Raw genomic sequence first — 21,072 nt, 5'->3', positions numbered from 1 at the left:
GTATTCCAAAGTTTGGGACCAGAGTATTTAATGTTAAAGTGATAGGCAGAAGTTCTGTGTTGCAGCATCTGAAAATGAAGGTTGGTTGACGAACGAGTGTTGTATTTATGCAGCCACAGTTAAATACAAACATGTTTTCTGCCAATTTCAATGGAGATGTCTGCTCAGTTTCTGAAAAAAAAAGGGGGGGATTAGTTTCCTGAAACATGAATGTGCACTAAACATTTCCTCAGTTTACCAAGCCACAAAACCATGGAATCAATCCAGGACAATGAAATCTAACTAGGATTCGATTCCTGTAGGCAGGTGGAAGTTGCATCACTGGACATACATGTGGGATAGCCTTCTGGCAGCTCCTGCAGCTGACCTGGTACCAGATGTATGGTACTTTCCTCTGGACCACACCAGTAAAGCTGAGAGGGAGATCTTTAGGACCTAGGATTCTCACAACACCCATCATGGCTTGTACCATCATGGAGAGGACACTCTATCTTTGCTTGTTAGAGTGACCACTCATTATGGAAGACAAGAGTCTATAAGTCATAAGCCAGTCTCAGTTGGTGTTGACTCTGATGAATGGAGAGACTTTTAAAGGCAGCTGTCTCCTGCCCAATCTGGACACCCTCCACCTAATATGGTGCTGACCCGTCACATCTTGCCTATTCCAAAGGGAGGAGTCTGGTTTTTACTCTAATGTGACAGACAACATCTATTGACACTGGAGTATTTCAGCCAGGCCGGCCGCCTTGTAAAACAGCCCAGATTTTGCGGTGTTATATAATTGTTTTTTGTTCTCGAAACTGACTTAGTGCGCTGTTGACCTCTTTTCAAGAGGGGCCAGATTGGCGTGCAGCAGTACTGTGTGGCTCATCACTACGGTGGTGGAATGCTTTTGTCCCAGGTGGTAATCCGCTTGCGCTGAAGCGCCAAACCGTGGTATACTGTTTCAAAACAAGGCTGGATTATCTCCACTATTGAGAGTGAAAAATGTTGGTAATTCCCAGCAGCCTGGTCTTTTGTTACTAGTATGGTCTTTTGTTACAAGGCCCAGTTCCCTTTGTCCAATTTTGGAGACCCGGGCCACGCGTATAAAGAATATGCGTCCGAAACTGGAATCCCCAGTGGCAAGTGCTTAATAGATGTACATGTATGGTGCCTTCAAGACAGCCATAATAGATTCTGAAATCCACTGGCTAAACATTGGCATTGCTGCCTTACAACAGACAAGAGTAGCAGAGAACAGTTCTTTTAAAGGATCCATGAAATAAATTTTAATAATCTTTGTACCCTTCTTCAATGTATGAAGACTGTTTGACATCTTTTTCCATTACTTGAACTGAAAAGTGCACTCTCAAAACATTCAACATTGACCAAGCATTTTTGGACAAGTGAGAGCGCTTTTTACTTTGATTGAAATCCATTAAGACATGGTTCAGTTGCATGTTTTATGTTGTAATGGTGAGCTCCATACTTGCTATCTGAAAACATTAATGTGGAAAGGTTGCTTGCTGGCTCATTGCCATACATTATGTCCACAATAAATTGCCAAAGGAAATGAAATCTACGATAGCATTGTTTTAAAAAATTTAGTTATTTTCTGTGCACAAATCGGTGCAACATTGAGATTCAGTGCCTTGGACGACGTCATAGTTTTGTTTATGAATATGCAAATGCACATTAGCATAAAACCCCAAAAGCTCCAAAATATGCAAAACAAGCATTTCAAATAAGTTAAACTTAAACCCAAAGGTACAATTTCAAGGGTTTAAAAAAAAAATTTTTGTTTCATGGTTCACTTAAAAAAAGAAGCATACTCAAAAAAAAGAAGCACTGCTCACCTTTGGGCAAGGGACGAAAAGGGAAGAAAAATTAAACACAGGGAGCCTCCAACAAATAGCTCTGAGAGAATCTTCCCCTCAACCTAATTTCATCCAGTGCAGAATGGTCAACATCATTTCTGTTTATGCCAGAGTTCCCTGTTATCTCCGGAGTGCAAAATCCAGTTTTATAGTGACCTTCACAGGGGTGAGATTTGTCTGGATTTCCAGATATTTGGAAAATTGTAATCTAGATATATGGGTTTTCTATTCCACATGGCTTTGCCCAGACTGGAAGTATTACTTTGTACTTTTTCTCAGATTTAATCCAGGACTTGTGCAAGGTGAGGTTTGGATAGAGTGTGCCCGCCTTTGTTGTTACTGTTGTAGTGTAATGGAATATTGCTGAACGATGTGGGTATATAGTATTAAACCATAGGGATTCGTCACAAGTTCTAGCTATGTACATGTGCCATGCATTACTGTCCACATTTACAGACTTCTCAGGTGTCATTTAGTTTTGCCGCATGGTTTTCATCAACTTTCACTATGATTGATCAACAGGCTCTCAAAGTCATCAATTGCAGTGGAGATTTTCCTCTTGAGAAAAGCTTGAAAAATGCATGGAATATTTCGTATCGTGAAAGTCTGGTGGAAGAAGGAGTGGCAAAAGGGAAGATGAATGTGATTGGAATTTAATCGAAAAATCAAGAAGCACAGATACTGCAGGTGCACGTAGAGCATAGTATGAAAGGAGGCATTTTTTAATGGATTTTTTAGTTTCTTCAAATCTCATCCCTGCCTTCACTGATCCATCAACAAGATCCGCCAGGCAACTTAAAGACCAAAATATGAGAAGATTAGCCACCAGAGAACTGGAACCATCAACTGATGGAAGCCACTAGAGCTCTGTTGCAGCCACAGTCTTTTCACAGCCAATTTGTACTTTGCCTCCAGAGCTCAGCATTTGGTCTTATGGATGCAATTTGGGACCACTAGTACACTGGCACCAGCTGAATCTCATCATCACCATATACGAATATAAGTGGAAGAGCAAAATACCTGTGTTGTAAATTAATATATAAAGGTCCTTAGGTAACATACGATCTACTTGTTGTTAATGTTAATGCAGTACTGACTGGCTGGTCCTCAACAAGACCATTGTAAAACAAGGAGGTTGCATGTGGGACAAAACCTCTCAGCTATTTGAAATGTCGGCCCATCATGGAGGAGCTTGATGAGGCACCCCAACTGCAGCAGAGCTTGAGAATGCAATCAATGCACCTACAAGTGGCAAAGCAGCAGAAAATGATGCCATTCCAGCTGAGGTCATCAAGGCTGGATAGCCAGCTCTGCTGCCCCACTTGTGCAATCTTCTCTGTCTCTGCACGAGAGGAGCTTTCCCTCACAAGCTAAGAGATGCCGAGATCGTCACCCTGTACAAGCAAAAGGGATACTGCAGTTTTTGCAGCAGCCAACAAGGTATCTCTTCATAACCATTGGGGTCAAGACATTTGCTCATGTCATCTTCTCCATAGTGTATATTCCAACAAAAATATCTACCCAGAATCCCGATGAGGCTTCAGGCCAGCAAGATCCCCACTTCATAGATGTACATGATATCCATTGGACAACTCCAGCAGTGCCTTGAACAGAGAAGACTCCTGTATCTTTGTGTTTGTCAACCTACCTAAAGTCTTGGACCCCATGAGTGAAAGTGGACTGTTTAGGGTCCTCAAGAAAATCAGTCCCCCCTCTCCCCGCAACTCCTGAGCCTGATCACCTTCTTCTACAAAGTGTCTGGCACAGTTAGCCTTGATGGGGGACATCCAGTGCCTTCAGCATCACCTGTTGAGTTAAGCAGGACTGCATCTTAGCTCCAGTCTCATTAGAACGCCTTTACTGCACCTACCCTATACCTTCAGTTCATCCAAAAAGAGAGCTACCTGCACACAAGATCGGTTGGCAAGCTCTTCAACCTGTCTTGTCTTTGGTTCATGCAAAAACCAAACATGCAAAAAGGCCCTCATCAGTGAGAGGCCCTTACCCGAAGACATTGAGCTTCCCACCCACGTCTGGAAAGACCTCCAGCAACTGATGGACAGGCTTTTCAAGGCCTACTCTGAATTTTTATTTTTAATGTTATTTTATTATTAGCCACATCCAACAGCAGAAATGCCGCCAATTACAGGAATGGAAATAAATAACCCCAAAAAAACCATTGTAATTTAAATTGTAACATATATAATTTCTAAACAAACATACTAGACAAAAAATAACCAGCTGGGGCCGCCAGCTAGCTCCATGCAGTTCCGAGCTGGTGCCCCCACCGGCTGAACCCGCTGACGCTACAATTTAAACAAACATCAAATACAACACAAAATAAACAGACACCTGCACATCCGGGTAAACAAACATGTACATGTTGTTGGTGGACTGAGGACACAGAAACAAGAAACAAACAATAAGAACATTCAAATCATGGTAATATTAACTTAAACAACTTACAAACTAAACCGGTAAATTAAGAACTGATTTGTGTCACAGCATAAGACACCTACCTACGAAAAGATTTGACGGTGCACCAAACACAGCTCATTTCCAATGGAGCCCATAATAGGTGGTAGAGACGAATCCATGCTTAGTTACCTCAATGCGACTCCATGGGACATGGAAGATGTGTTTAGGTGCATGCCTAGTCTGACGTGCTGGAGCGTACAAGCTGTATGGGTTGGCATCAGTCAAATTATAACAATTATTAAAATGCTTATACAAAATTAAACAGTCATTGATGTTTCTTTTGTGCTTCAGACTTGGGAGTCTATAATGGTCACGTAATTCAAGATAATCCAAATCAATAACATTACAATTTGTGAGAAGGACGCATTGTTGAACCTTTTCAATCCTTTGTACCTGGTAAGCTGAAATAGAATTGAATACAACTGTACAATACTCCAGATTGGGCCTGATAAGTGAACAGTACATGGTAAGCAGAACACGTTCATCCTTAAGGGAGCGGAAATTGCACCATACTAAGCCACACGGTCGATTAGCCTTTATAATTACAGAGTCAATATGGGGAACAAAGGTCAGCCTACTATCAATGAAAATTCCAAGATCCTTCTGGACAGTGACTCTCTTAAGTACATGTATATCATTTCCTTGAGTATAACTAACACTATTAAGTTTCTTCTTAAGTGTTAAAGAGAGGACACTACATTTATTGATATTAAGAAATAACTTCTAAGTTAATGACCAGGACATGATTTTGTCCAAGTCCTCCTGTAATGAGAATGTATCAATCAGGCAACCAATTCTTCTGAAAACTTTCAAGTCATCAGCAAATAGTAAGCAATTATTATTTAATAACCGAGGAATGCCATTTACAAATAATGAGAACAGAGCAGGCCCCAAGATTGAGCCTTGGGGAACACCAGAAGACACCGTATTCCAGTTAGAACAGTGACCGTCTACAATCACTCGATGTTTCCTATCAGAGAGATAACTACGCAGTAGACAAAGAATACGGGGATGAATATTGTATGATGAGAGTTTATACAACAGAAAATCATGATTGACACGGTCGAAAGCCTTGGAGAAATAAGCCTAAATAAAATCCAACTGCTCTCTCTGTTCAACAGCATGGTAAGCCTCCTGCAACAAAGATGTGAAGTTAGTGGGGCAATCCCTACCAGAGATGAAACCTGCTGCTGCTCAGAGATGGCTGGTTGGACATGATACATGATTTGCTCACAGATGATCTTTTCAAAAACCTTGGAGACCTGAGGGAGCAATGAAATAGGTCTGTAGTTAGTGACACTTTATTTATTGCCCGACTTATGGATGGAAACGATATAAGCAGCTTTCCATTGTGAGGGAAAGTGACCCTCCAAACTGGCCCTATTGAATAAATATGCTAAAGAAACCACAAAGAGCATTACCACAGAATTTAAGTACGAAGCCAGACAGATTATCCGGTCCAGTGGCTTTAGAAACATCAATGTCATTGAGCTTGCTGGGGACATCAGATTTGGTGATGCTAATAGCAGGCATAGTATACAAGTTTGCATGATTGAGAGCAAGCATGGAGGCATCAGCTTCATCAGAAGAGTCTGGCAGGTAAACCGACTGGAAACAATCCATCAGCAGAGCTGCCTTACCCGCTGGATCTACTGCTTCCACACCAGAGTTTTCATTTCGAAGTACAGAAGGCAAGGAGTGTTGACGAGAGTTCGCTCGAGACTTAATGAAACTCCAAAAGCATTTGGGATTTTTACCAATGTCTCCAGCTACAGAATATAGATAGTTGGCGTATTTGGCCCTGACAATTTGCTTGAATTGAGATCGAGCCTCTTTGAAAAGTTGAATGTTAGCAGGAATTGGGCTCCTTTTCTTCATGTTGAATGCTTGCTCCTTGGCTCTCAGGGCATGACAAACTTCTCCATCGAACCACGGAGGAGATGGATGGCGTGGACAGACTACAGGAACAATATCAGCCACAGCAGCTTCAACGAAGTCATAGAAGAGTGCGGTGGCTTCATCACAGTCACCTGTTGCTTCCAACAGACGCCATGGAATGCATTCCATTGTTCTCTGCATGTCATTTAGGTCAGCTTTGTGAAAATTGAAGACGGGACGATTAACGTAGGATGGCCTAGCTTTAGCAGCTGTGTGAAAGTTAATTCTCGAAGAATTATGGTCAGAAGCAAAGATGTTGTCACCAGTTTCACAGAAGATTTGGTGCTGTCCGGAGCAGAGGACAAGGTCAAGGATATTGTCCCCTCTCGTTGGAGAAAAGTTCACATGCTGCAGGTTATTAACGGTCATGATGACATCAACAAACCATTATTGATGATGGAGCCACTTGAGACTGGAAGTCCGGTGGTTGATTGCCACTGCAGAGAGGGTAAGTTGAAATCGCCAACTATACAGATGGAGTTGTTGTGCCATGAAGCATTAGTTAGCATGTCAGCAAGAGCCTCCAGAGGTTGAACACCACTGTTTGGCGGTCTGTAAAAAACTCCAAGAAGCAACTTGTTGCGACTAGAAAGCCGAACCTCCACCCATAGCATTTCAACATTATTTTGCTCAAGATCCGACCTTCTACGGCATTCAAAGTCATTGTGGCAACCTATTAGCACCCCACCACATGCACCATGACCAGTTCAAATCCTGTTCTCATGCCATCCTGACTGCTACATATACCGCAGACCCATTCATGGACAGCTGTTGACTCTTTCCGATAACCATGTGACTACAGAAAGTGATGTCATCAGAAAACACAAGTGAAAACAAACCCGACATGTTACGCCGAACACTGAAGTAAGGTTGTAGGCTTATGGGTATTGCACAACACATATCTGCATTACACCAAGTCTATGAAGAGTATTTGGGCTTATGCACAGCCGGCCGAGTGCGTGTCTGCACTTTGTGTGATTTCTTGTATACATGGTGTCCCAGAGGATGGCCAATCGCTGCAGCCTTGTGATGCGGTTTTGTAGATTTTCAGAGAATGTGACTTTCCAAGGGAAAGGAGCACTGTAACCGGAATCATTTCACATGCATAATTTGTTTCCGGGGCCTAAAATAGTGAGCGTTATGTCCTGAAAAGTATTCTAACATTGATTTTAAATCAATGTTAAAAACATATCTTTTTAAGAAAGCATATTATTAATTTCCAGGCTCTGGGTGGTTGTTAATTTTGATTGTAGTTCTGTCGTCTTTAATTTCGTTGGACCTGTCTGGGAGAATCTGGGTGTTCTCTTGGAGAGTGCTTCCAGTTTTCAGGCACAAGGATGAGTCTTGGACACACGATGTTACGATGTGTGGAAGTCCCACCATGTTTGGTTTAAACTTTTAAATCAATGTTAAATTGTGTTTATTTTAATTGTTTTGGGTCTTTGGAAATAGTTGTTCTAATAGGTATTTTTTTTAATATTGTTAAGCACACCTGAACATTTTTTTATGAAATGAGCCCTATATAAATTGAATTTAATAATAATAATTATAATAAATGGGAGTGCTATAACCACAGAAATATGTACACGGTGAATGAGTGCAATTGGGGAAATGAAAATATAGCTATGTATCAGCAAGAGCGTTATATCAGGGAATGCTATTACGGGAATCTACTTTAAACGTTTTGGCAAAAACCCTTGTTGGATTTTAGTATCGATCATTCAGTCTATAAAATGAAATACTGAACAGTTACATTTGCAAGTTAAAGCATTATTGCTTATTGTTTATTTCAGAGGAAGCGAACTTCTCATGAGCGACAAAAAGAGAGTTATGCATCTGGTGATTGGTCTACTGGTCAGAAGTGGAATGATGATGCCCCCAAAGAACTGATTGATCCCTGCAATGTCAGTCTCATCAACAGCGGTTCTTGTGGTGCATTTGTACATGGCTTAGAAGATGAATTCTTAGGTAAATTTAGACTACTCATTGAACTTTTATTAATTTTTGTCTGTGTGTCTGTAAATTCTGTATGTGATTTTACATGACCCATAATGTTTTGTCAAGTTCAAGCAGATGTTCTCAAAAAACCTTTCGAATGGGTGACACATGGCTGTGAACCGTGTCAGCATGTTTCATGTACACTTCCTTTTGATATAAGTGGAAAATTCCAGTTCTGCCAATACTTGTGTCAAATTACATGTATATAAGTTGGCCACTCATGCTTGTTTGCCCAATATTCGCATGTACAATTCCTACCAGAGCTCTAACTTGCTTGGTACATTCAGCATTTGGCTACAGATAATTTTGCTGGTGCTGTTTCATGAGTCATGCTGAAGATAAAACATATTGTGTGTTTTTTTGCACAACACATGTAGCATACATTACTTTGAATTTGTTCCATCTTGTTATGTTCTATAAACATGAGCATGAATTCAAAATTTCTACGCCCATGAGTTCTGAAAACTTCTGTGCATGGGGAATGACAAGTTATCACTCTAGTGATTTAATATATCTCTTCGAATGACCTACATTCCATTTCCCTTTCATAGGATTGCATTTGAAGGTTGGAAAATATCATAGTTTCCTACTTTCTTCAGCATTTTTCATACCTTTCACTTTTCTGGCTTTCCCTGTGTAGTTTGAGAAAGTCCTTTGTTACGGTATTCATTCACATGTACATGTTTATTGCATATTGCCTTTTAACCCTTTAAACTCTGCCCTATATTGAAGAGTTTTTGGTAAATTAACTTTTTGCATGAACGCAATTGTAAAAATAATCTTATGAGGTGAAAGACGAATGTTTCAGTTCATAAACTTTGAACCTCATGAACTTGGAACATTTGTCTGCACTGAATAAGATTATTCTTACCATGGCATGTACCGTACGTGAAACATTCATACAATACCTACATACATGTAAATCCTCACCATCATTTCCTCTACTGTTAGGAGAACAAAGGGTCCTTGGATATTAACGTCTGCCATTTTTGCAAAACACATTCGTGTCTGAAGTGTGACCACCACACTTACTGTGCAATGTTAGACCAGTTGCCTCCCCATATTATTTGTTCCTTTCTTAATAATGGGAATGAAATGTGGGTGGGAACCAGTCAAGTGGAATGAGGTTCTATTCAATGGCTGCAGTTGAATAGAATAAATAAGTCTACAGGTATGAAGTGCCCACAGACCCACCAATCAGATGACAAAGATTTATGCTAGTATTGTGCACTGTTCGTTATCATCCCTGGATAACTTGCATACCATCTGAGAGCTTGTGAGCTCGGCGATAAAATATTTGTAACAAAGAAAAAAAGAAGAAATACAAGTCCACTACATCCAGGCTATATAAACAGTCAATACGTATGCATATTTCCCATAAACCTATTGTTCTTTGCTGAAAAGACTTGATCATCCATGGTGCAGCCTGACCTCCCACAATGCATTGCGGTCACGCCGCCATGTTCGTGCTTCTTTTCTAAGCACTGTAACATAACGGCTTTGTCTTTTTAGGCATCTTTGATTTATCAAGTTTTCCCTTCTCGCTACACAGTTCTGTGTTGACTTAATCCTCAGTTCCTTCTTCTGAATAAAGTATTGCCTTGATTTTTACTTATTAGGCGGTAAAAGTGTTGTTTTCGTGTATTTTTGTGTCCTTTTTTTTTCTTTGGTTTTCTATCTGTGCACCTGGCAGGCATTTACTGACGGTAATATGAGCTTGTTCTAGCTGTGCTTGTGACTGCCGTACTACATTACTAACAGTCTGTAGCCAGCTGATCCAGGGGACACCCGCTAGGATCTGGCCAGGCCCCCTGTTTCTGCTGGCAACCCAGACGAGGATAAAGGCCTAGTTGTTCAAACAAGGGCACCCACTAGGATCTGGCTAGGCCGTCTGTCTTGTTTGACTCTACACAGAGCTGATGTGGAAGCTCTGAGGATAATTGCGTATGACCTCTTGAGCCTGAGCACCTGCTATTATCTGAATAGGACCCCTGTCTCCCTGGCAGACCTCCCAACTTTCCGATTTGGGCGGAAAATTCCTGCTTTTCTTGTCATTTTCAACTTTCATGTATATATTTTCTGAAAAAGAAAATCCCGCCAGTGGTCAGCATTCCCCCCCCCCAAAGCGATCAGTGAAGTATAACGGTGGCCTGGCATTTATTGCAATATGCATGTGCAGGTCAATTGGTAAGCGGCACACTAATTCACTGGGCAAAGTTTTCGAAAAGGGGCAAATTACCATTTTTTTTTCATAATTCTAATTAAATCTAATTAAGAACTCGCCCAAGTTTAAAATTTGCCAGCCCAAATCAGCAATTTGAGCAAAATCTTTGCCCTTCAACACTAGTCACACATGCACGCAGTACTGTGCCAGAATGGTCACTTCAACTTGCTTCAATGTGTTGCACGCAGTAGTGTGCACATTTTTTTCTATTTTGTTTAATATATTATTACAAACAATTCAAGCATGCTTTTGTCACTTTTAGGGTCAGTTTTAATAGTGTTCTATTTTTACTGACTACAAATTTGTAGTTGATTACTCCATTTAAAACAGCGCAAAAATGGCAAAATATTTTGAGGACTTGTAAAAGTTTATTTTTATACTATCACTGGTTCTCGCACTGCTTACGCTTCAGATAATTGCATGTGTAGTGGAACCATTTATGTACTTGCAAAGCCAACTTTTGTGGCATCAGTTTTAACAACGGTGCATAATACAATAATACAAAATGCCAAAGCAATGGAAAAGAAACAGTACCAACAACAGTGGTATATATACCAAGATACCAGGAGGAATGGCTGTGTATTTGACACTATCGCGATCAGGGGAGAGCTACGCTCATGGCAGCATTTGTTCTGTGGACTTTATGATTAGCCACTGTAGACGCGGGGACTATGCAAAATATGTTAGCTCACAGAAACATAATTGTGCCGAGTCTGTGCATGATGTGCCCAAATTCAGCAAATTTTTGCAGAAATTAGTTGTGATAAATGCTGAGATGTATGCAACAGAAATCTTAGTGGAATATAATCTATCAAAACGACAGACACAGGACTGATAAGGAATTTTGGAATTCAAATATTGGGAGGTCTGCCCTGGTCTATTGCCAGTTGCCAGCTGGGACTCCCGAGAGCATGCTTCACCTGATATCTCACATGCTTGACGTACCATCACTGGGAAGTACACCTTACCTATCGACCACCATGGCCCAGAAGAACTCACAGGGCGAAGGTGTTAGTATTCCCCTGGCAACTCCAGCGGGCATTGGCAGTCTTTCTGCAATGGTAAGAGAAATCGCTTCACCGGCAAGATCAACTGAGTGTACTTCCACTTGTCCCGACACTGGAGACACCAGGGTGGGCTCCCCACACTCTGCCAGGTCTGTCCCACCTGGTACACCATCAGGCCATGGCACTTTGACATCTTTTGAATATTTCAGTGGTTGCCTCAGAGCCCACCGGGCTTCTATGCCACCGAGGGTTTAGACCACCACAGCCAATTCGCAATTCTGGATTTCAATTTGGTATCTCCAGGACATCCAACCATGCCTCAACCGGTCCTTCAACCTAAAATGATTCAGCTCACACCGGCCAAGACCAGAAACACTCCTCTGCAGGCAACACAAACCTGGCTTCAGCATGAGACAAAATGTGATATGCAACAAGTGGTTGTTTCTTGGTCAGGGAGCACAGGTTAGCTCCCATTGCATCCTGTGACTATTATGCTTACCGAGATTGGGGTAAGAGAGGAAAAGTAAAATATACCCCCAGGGGCCTTTTCCTAGTTTCGGAGTACCATATTGGAGCAAGTGTGAAAGGGCTTAACCTTCAGGTGACTTGCTCTGCTTTTTTCAGGCACCAGTTTACCCCATTTGTGAGTGTGCCCAAGGCCTTTTAACTGTAACCGTTACCAGAGCTGCCAACTAGTACACCTTTTTGGAAATCGGACAAGAGTACTGAAGTACGGATTTGCTTTCCAAAATACAGATTTTTGAAAAATCTGGTCATTACACCTTATTACACAAAATATTGATAGACATGTTATGGTGTGTTGGCCAATGGGCACTATGGAATTTGATCCTGACCAAAACCAATCGCATGTGCAGTGAACAGAAGGGGTAAAGATTTTACGGGGTCAAATTTTCATGAGGCACCTGTCACGGAGCTGAGGATCATCTGATTCCCTGACGTCTACAGTTATCTGGCAATGTACTGTGCACTACAGCCCAGTCTAATGTGTACAAGGTGAGCATGGCAATTCAATTCAATTCATGGCGCTGTGTGGTGTGTACCAGTGTGGCATGCGCGAGCACCTTGATAGTAGCTTCTGGAATTTAGTGTAGCACAGGTGATCATAAAAGTGGCTTCAACGTTGTCATCTTCGAAAAGTTCCAGAAAGCAACCTTTCAAAAAGGTACATGTAAACACACAGAGAGTGACATTTATTTTACACTTTGTTTGTCCGTGAGCAAGTAATATTTACTCAGTGGTGCCCTGGGTCTACTCCTCTGACCACATCTAAAATGAGGAGAGGAACACGGTCTAGCCCGCATGATCCTCTTTTGTCTTAAGGGACAAATTTTCTGCATCATAGCGGTTTCTGTCTGCTGAGGTTTTCCCTGAGCAGGAAATGGCAGACAGACAATGGAATGAGTTTCCAATCTACAGAAGTGCCTGTCTCACTTCCAGTCCTTTCAGGCTCCCCCAGCCCTCGCCTGGCTCTGTCTTCTCGGACTGATGGCTAGCATGAAACCTTGATGCTGGCTTCATATTAGACCACTGCAACTCCAACTACGTTCTCAATACCATCCCCACGGTCCACGTATCAAAGAACATTTACCAACATCTGCCGTAGAGTTGAGAGTATAACGGAAGCAATGAAATGAAATTTCATTGACAAATTTGCCCCTGTCCGCTTTAATACATAATTTCAAATTCATGATTGAACACATAGAACTATACCTTACCAGAGAGAGGCTTGGAACAGACAGAAGTATAAAACAGTCTGGTGCCATCCTGATCGACAGGTTGCAATATAGAAAACAGATTTGGGGAATAAATCAAAAATGGCCTCCACGTAAATAGGGTCTATTTTTAGATCACCTAATTGCTGGACTCCCATTCTCATATGCGACACCTGAGATAGTGACAAAGACAGCGTCATCACTCAGATTGGGGGCCTCCCTTCCTCACATATGGTTTCAGGGAACTGGGATGCCCACTCTCAGGAAAAGCACTTCAATGTTGTGGAACTTGAAGTGATTTTCAAAGCCTTGCGTAATTTCCTCAAAAGCATTGAAGGGGCTATCCTGCTGTCAGCAGCGTAGAGGTCAGGGGACCTCGTACAGCCCAGGCAGATGGCAAGTCATCCTGATGACCAAATTATGATGGATAAGACTTGAAGCTATGCATGGTGGAAGTACTAAGTTAGGTAGGCTTGCGGTTGCACCATGTACAAGAAAATCTCTTTAATGAGTGCGTGCTTCTGAGAAGAAATGCTGGTGGATACTTGACGTTCCAAACAATACGCTCTGTTCGTCTTCAGGAGGGTGACTGGTTGCCTGGCTCTAATGTTGCTGCTTTTTAAGCACTGGAGAGGATGATAAGGGTGCACTGGAGTAGAACGGCTTGCTTGATGGTGGATCCACTGGACTGAAAGACTACTGAGAGTTCTCAGTGATGCGTGCAGTGGGGCATTGGGTGTAGTGGGAGGAGGAACTAGGGACCATGGGTATAGATGATTCATTGGTCCGGGAGGGTAATATGGAGTGCCAGATGCTGCTGATGTGAAACCCAACGTCTTTAGGGACTGTGTCGTGCTTGTAGATCTTGATAGCTTCCCTGATGCGTCTTAGGTACCATCTGTCACACGAGAGCGATGAGTTGAGTTGCTTGCCAGTTGATGACGTGATCCCTGATGTGTGAATGTTTGACAATCGCTGATTTATCATAGTCACCTCTGTGTCCATGGGCGATGTGTTCTGTGAGTCTGGTGGGCAAGTCCCAACCAGTCTCACCGATATACACCTTCCCACATTCGAGGGGGATCCTGTAGACATCAGCTTTCGTCTGATGGTCTTGCTTGTCCTTGTGGGTTTGTAGGGTGGCTTGAAGTTTCTTGGCTGCAGTGTGGAATACTCCTCTGTTGGCTTGGTGAAGGAGGTGTTGGATCTTGTGGAATGCATTTCCTATGAATGGTAGGGTCACTGTTGCCTTGTAAGATAATGGTTGACTTTGGGTATAGCATTGGGACCCGACAGTCGGTAGACTTGGGTTCTTGATCTTGGCTGTAACTGTTGCACTTGAGAGCTATTGAGATGTACTTGAGTTCTTCTTGGTCACAGATCTTGTAGGCTCGCTGCACCAGGGCACAGTTGACTGCTGACTTGATGCTGGGATGATGGAATGACGCGTTGTGCAGGGACTGGTCTGTGTGGGTTGGCTTGCAGTAGACGGCATGCCCCACGGATCCATCTGGGTGGCGGGAGACCTTGACATCCAGGAAAGGAATAGAATTCCTCTCTTCTTGCTTAATGGTGAACTTGATGTTGGGATGCAGGTTGCTGAGGTGATCCAGGAATGCTTGCAGGTGCTGGGGGCCATGTGACCAAATGACGACAGTGTCGTCCACATAGCATAGCCAGGTGCTTGGGCAGTGATCTGCTGTGTCAAGCGCTGTGTTCTCGAAGACTTCATGAACTTGTCAGCCAGGATCAGGGATAGAGGAGATCCCATGGAGGTCCCAGGTGACTGTTGAAAGAACTGTCCCTCCATCTGGAGCTGGATGTCGAGATGCAGGTTAGCAACAGAAACAGAGATAGGGTTGTGCGCTCACAGAGAGTGGGGTCTTGCTCTAGACGTTCTTTGGCAATGAGGCAGGTCTCGCTTGTGGGGACGTAAGTGAAGAGGCAAACATCATCAAAACTAACCATGATGTCAGAGTTGAGGGAAATTGCTTGATCATTTGAACAAACTGATCAGATCAGAGTTATACACATGATGCAGGGATTTATCCACCAAGGATTGGAGAATTGTGGTAAGGTGCTTGGCGGTGTTGTAGGTTAATTATGATGACCTGCTTTGACCTGCTTTAGTATATATGTTTATCATCATTTACAATTCATTAATTTGTGTTCATCATTTTGCAACATGTGTTGTAGCCAACCCACCACTAAGACCAGTGCCATTTTTGCATTTTGACAGGTCAGGGTGTACTGTGGATGACTAAGTCTTTTCAATGAATAATAATGGGTGCATAGGAAATTTGCATATTGCACTGACTTTGGGTGAGTGTTCTTTAGCAGACTTGTCCCACATGTATATGGAGAGGATAACCCCTTCCTTCTTAATGGTAACTACTTGGAAAAAATCAAAGTGTTCGGTTTTTATGGTTTTTTGGCAAAAAGGTTTTGAGAACAACTTGCTGGGAGACTTTTGAATGCATTAATGACAAAATGCAATTCTCATTTCATGAGAAAACACCTCAAGAAGCAATTGTATTTGTTATACCACGGTCATAGATTGTAAATTTGCATTGGTTGTGAATTGATCACGTGATATGCCACAAGCATGCATGTATCATTTATAATCGAGTGCATTGGCAACCTTGTCTTCATGGGTACAGTCTTGCCGCACCATCTTGGTTCCCATCACACCTTGCCTGATCTTAACTCCTGATTTAGGGGGGGGGTTACCAGGAATTGGGGGCGCACGTGCGAAACAGGCTGGTGTAGTTGTGGCAGGGCTGCATTGTTTGGAATAAGTAGGGCCCTTTACATAATTACAGAGAGATTGAACCACTGATATAAAAATATTGTGTAAGACGGCAGAGGCCATTAACATAGTAAAAGTTGGAAACAATGGCATAATATGAGGGATGGTGAGATTTCATACAGTTAGAGGTTCAGGTTTGTTATTCAACTGTAACGTACATATGCATTGGTAAGAAGCAGATGACCAGTGATTGAACTTCAGTGTTCAGGTAAACTTTATTATTAGGACTGTGCCGAATATTCAATCAATTATTGAATACATGTATTTGAATAGTATTTTCCCAATTGGAATATTTGAATGCAAAATTTCTGAAAAGGAAGGAAGAATTTCCTTTGTTTTAAATGAGAAAAATTGCACTATGAATGCATGTTTTAAACAGATTCCTGAATTATACAGTGTAAACATTGTGGACTTAAACTGATTTTCAAAGGAATGTGATTATTGCCATACACTCCTGGTAAGCTAGTGGTGACTAAATCCATCTTATGTACTGTTCAAACCCTTTAAAATTGCACTTACAAGTTGTTGACTAAAGATGTTATGCAATATATAAAGAAACAGATTGATCGTATTCATGATTTGTTGAAGCAATTTTGATTGCATAGTTGTGTAGTTGAATTGTTTGCATGATGTTCTTTTATTGTACAGAGGTACGTTCAGCAGCCTTGGATTCCCTGTGTGAACTAGCAACACATTCTCCTTCATTTGCTCGCCTGTCTCTTGATTTCCTGGTTGACATGTTCAATGATGAGATAGAAAGTGTGCGACTTAATGCAATATGCAGCATGAGAAAAATTACTAAACACATTGTGCTGCGTCAAGATCAGCTGGAGATTATCCTCAATGTATTGGATGTAAGTGATGGTTATACAGATTTTGTATTTTCCTTATTGCTTTTTTGCCACTGTGACTGAGATAGTTTTGTCAAGGCCAAATTTAAAACAGCAGACATACTTTATGAAGGAATGTTGTATCCTCACTGGTAGATTAACAAGATTAATTACACTCACTGTGTCAGTCAGGAGTTATGATTACATTTAATTTAATTGTTTCAGTTGTCATTTCTTTGAATTTTGGGTTGATTTTTTGGCAGGACTTTTCAAGAGAAATTAGGGAAGCGCTACATGAACTACTCTGCACTGTTGTCTTGGCAACAAAATCATGTTTGAGTAGGTCACTCCACTTTTTGATGAGAAATCTGAACAAGTATCCCCAGGATAAGTCCTCCATCTGGAAGTAAGTTTACATATGTTGAAGACCAGTTCAACAGCCTACATGCATGCACAAGCACACATGTACATGTCAATTGTTTATGTGGCAGCAATATTCAATACTAAAACTTTTGTACAGTGTACTATCAGGTAGGCTTGCATTGCCTCAAGTTATTGGCTTTGCTGCAAGCTGCAGGAAAGCCATAGTTTTGTGAAGAAATTTTTTTTCTCCCTTATTTTTCTATCCCAAATTCCATAGACTTTGTACAGGTTTTATTTTTGGCGGCACTTCAGTCAGTTGTAAATCTTCAACCAAGTTAACATTTGCACCTCAGGCTGAAGATGTGTACTTACATTGACATCATAATGATGTCATCATAAGTCACCTCACAGGGTGTTATTGATCACTTCCTTGGCTGCCAGTTTCTATGAAATTGCAAGTTTGAGTAAAGGGAGGTTTACACCATTGGTTTTTGCTGTGAGTTTGCAAGATTGGCTGATTTAGGGGTATAACATTTTCCAGTTTCCATTCTACTGACTAATATCATGTTTGAATTAACTGCGTTGAGAAAAGTCGAGGAAAGCTAGAGTTTTTGCTGTTGTACCAGTCAAATTGAAGATCTTTTAATTTTATTGTGCAAAATCCATGAAGCACAGGGCATTCTCAGTGCGCAAACAATGAACTTACAGGGTCCATCTGCATATGATCAGGGGATGATGACAGGTGACTTCATCGAGCAGTGAAGTTACTGGTATCAACTTGTGTCCATGACATGATACAATGAGGACACTGTCCTAGACATGTACATCCTATGCATGTGTGTGTGTGCAAGAATGCTTCATGGCCATACTGGCACATCAGTTTACAAGTCAATGGAAGTCTACTATCCATTCTCAGTTTACTATCTCATAGGCGTGGAGCAAATTTGATCTGGACACACAGGAATTGTAGTTTTCGTTGATGAAAATCCTCTTGCTGTCCACTGAGCTCAGAAATGGCCACCATGTTCCGTTTTAAACAATACCATTATGCTTTGGAGGGAGAGTGAGATTGAAACATTTTTGCGTTAAGAGAATCCCTTTTAATATATAAAAAATTTACTTCAAACTGATTCCGTTTTTTTTCTACTTTACACCTCTTGTTTCGGTTTCCAATACTTTTTGTGAGTTTCTCGCTGCGGTGTTTTGCTGCTTTTAGTATTACCCACGTACATGTATAATTACTCTGACACCCTTTCTGAATGCTAGCCCATTCAAACGTGTGCATGCCTGCCATACAAAACATGCTGGTATGAGGATTTGGGGACAACACTTACACACCTAAAAAATAAAGTTACAAATAAACAACATGGAAAGTTTTGCATTTTGTTGTTCATTTCCTTTCATATGTCACTTTTGTTATTCTGTACTGGAAGTAGAATTGTGAAATAAAATCAAGTTTTCCATGAGTTGTTGCTTAAAAATCGCATGCGACATGCAGTACGTTTACTCCGGTTCCTTCTGGTAAAATGACACTTTAATAAACAGGCTATGCCAGAATCCAGTAGCAGTAGATGTGCATACTGCAAATTAAGTAACAAAAGATAAGTAACAAATGCAATGGTCTATTCTGTTTCGGTGATTTTTTGAGGTCAAATCACCCGGCTTTGTATCAATTATCATGCAAAGTTTTTCACATCAGAGTTTCCAAGGTTGCATACATGCACTTGGCAGCTGGCCTTACGCACATGGCTGCCGTGGACACATACATTTGTAGGCTACCCGTGAACAGTAAAGACCTTGCTATGCATTAGCAGTTGTACTGTCGTAATAGTGACTTCCTTCAAGTTTGAGTTATTATTATAAGTTCTACATGTTTCTTTTATTTTTAGTAAATTTGTAATGTTCGGTAAAAGTGCATAAAATATTTGGGAGCCAAGGGGGATGTTCAGTATATCCAAATGTTCTGTATGGAGATGCTCATCAGCGGTTTTCCACGGTAGTGCCCTTTGTTTTTTTCATAGCAAAACTGCAGTGGCAGAACTAGGCTCATTGAATACACAGGCATACAAAAACACATTACATTTCTGGCTTTTAATGAACCTTGATTAATCTTTGCAAAACTGTGATATCATTCTGGGAGGAATGCTGAAAGTTGCAGTAACCAAATTTGTCTTATAAAGTTCCTTTTGCTTGTGAAATATCGTGTCTTTTGCTGATTCATTGTTATTTCAGTTTGTGACTTACATGTAGGCTAGTGAGCAAAGTTTTCTAGAAAATATTGTCAGAGAGCTAGTTTGGATAAACATTTGGACCACACTGTTCCTATAATAACAATGTATTTTTTTATAAAAAGTACTTTTTGTAAGAAAGTCCACACAGACTTGTCTTTATCAGTACTAGACACTCAGTGCTGTCTGAAGTTTGTGAAAACCACAGTTGGTTGGGACCTGAACCAACAACCTCTTGCTTACTAACGCAGACGTCATATTACTGAGCTTGCCAAGATTTGCTGACCGATTCAAGCCAGGTGCAAGTTGTCAAGTTTTATTCAGATGTTAAAAATTACATTATTTGAGAAAAGAATTACAACTTATGGAAATACATGTATTTTCTGTAGTCCCCACTGCTTATGTAAGTTGAACCAGCCAGCCAACCGTAGTAAGTTCAGTGGTCAAGTGGTAAGACATCTGCTCTTGTACATTGTAATGAGGAGGTCATAGGTTTGAATCCCTCATGAGAAAGCTGTGTTTTCAAGACCTTAGACAGCACTGAGTGTACCTTGTTTATAAATACATGCCAGAGGCAAAACCCCCACAATAAAAATGCTAAAAGTGAACAGCGAGTTCTTAAATGGCATCACAGCAACAGTGCACCCATTTGTCTGAAAAAGTGTGGAAACCTTGATAGTTTAGATCATGTACTTTTTCATGCAAATAACCAGTACATTGTAATGGGTGCCAAATAGTGCTGATACTTATTGCACAAAAGTAATAGTATTGTTATGGACTCTTCAATGCTCATTAATAAAGACAGTAAGCTTTGCTATCTGAAGAAAGTCAAACTACCCAAGGTTAGGTTACCATCCCTTTTCTGAAACTTTTCTCTGTTTTGCCTATTCTTGTTTGTACTTAAATTTAGTTGGAATAATACATTTTCTTATTTTGATGTGCCAACAGTTGTCTGAAGCACTTGGGCAAGTCGCACCATGATCTTACGCTGACACTGGTACCTGAATTGTTAGGAACCCATCCCTACTTTGATACACCAGAACCTGACATGGATGATCCTGCCTGTATCCTTACACTATCAGATCAAGCAATCTCGGAAACTGCAAAACAAAGGCTTTTGCTGAGATTGAATTAAATGCTGTTTTTATTGTTTACAATGTGAACAAAACTTCAGTGGTACGATTTAGTTTAAGAATAGTTTGTATAAATCTTGTATGTCATGAAGGAATTGTACTGTTGCCCATAATTCATTTTAGACTGTAGCCTTTAATCCTTCAAAACCGTTGGGAGGGATGGTATTAGTGTTTTAGGTCATGATCTGGTCTTGGTCTTGAGACCATCTCGAGACCTTTTTTCGTGGTCTCAGTCTCGGTCTTGGTCTCGTCCTATCAAAGTCTCAGTCTCGGTAGGGTTGGTCTGAGTCTCGAAAGTGCTGGTCTTAGTCTTAGTCTCTGTCTCGCATGTCAAAGTTTTGGGTCTTCAGGCCCCCCCTTGAGACCTGTCGAGACTACAACAAAATGTGCACCAAGCTACCACTCATGGATGCACTCGCCAGCTGACCTCTGCATGAGTCTAGTTTCCAACTAGATGTAAGTATGACACAGT

General features: G+C 41.2%; 1 protein-coding gene across 2 annotated transcripts in view; it reads left to right on the top strand.

Moving 5' to 3' along the window:
• The window catches only part of LOC110983236 (integrator complex subunit 4-like), a 144,104-nt gene that overhangs the window by 72,955 nt on the left and 50,077 nt on the right, over nucleotides 1–21,072 (top strand). For both annotated transcript variants that reach the window (XM_022242326.2, XM_087145891.1), the window contains 4 exons: nucleotides 8,069–8,243; nucleotides 16,695–16,900; nucleotides 17,140–17,282; nucleotides 20,416–20,531. In XM_022242326.2, the coding sequence (XP_022098018.2) occupies nucleotides 8,069–8,243; nucleotides 16,695–16,900; nucleotides 17,140–17,282; nucleotides 20,416–20,531 (640 nt within the window). The remainder of the gene's footprint in view (nucleotides 1–8,068; nucleotides 8,244–16,694; nucleotides 16,901–17,139; nucleotides 17,283–20,415; nucleotides 20,532–21,072) is intronic.

This window comes from Acanthaster planci, linkage group LG14 (assembly GCF_054643075.1).
Source record: "Acanthaster planci isolate LZ-2023a linkage group LG14, COTS_SCS, whole genome shotgun sequence".
Lineage (NCBI taxonomy): Eukaryota > Metazoa > Echinodermata > Asteroidea > Valvatida > Acanthasteridae > Acanthaster > Acanthaster planci.
This window is presented reverse-complemented; position numbering and strand designations above follow the sequence as displayed.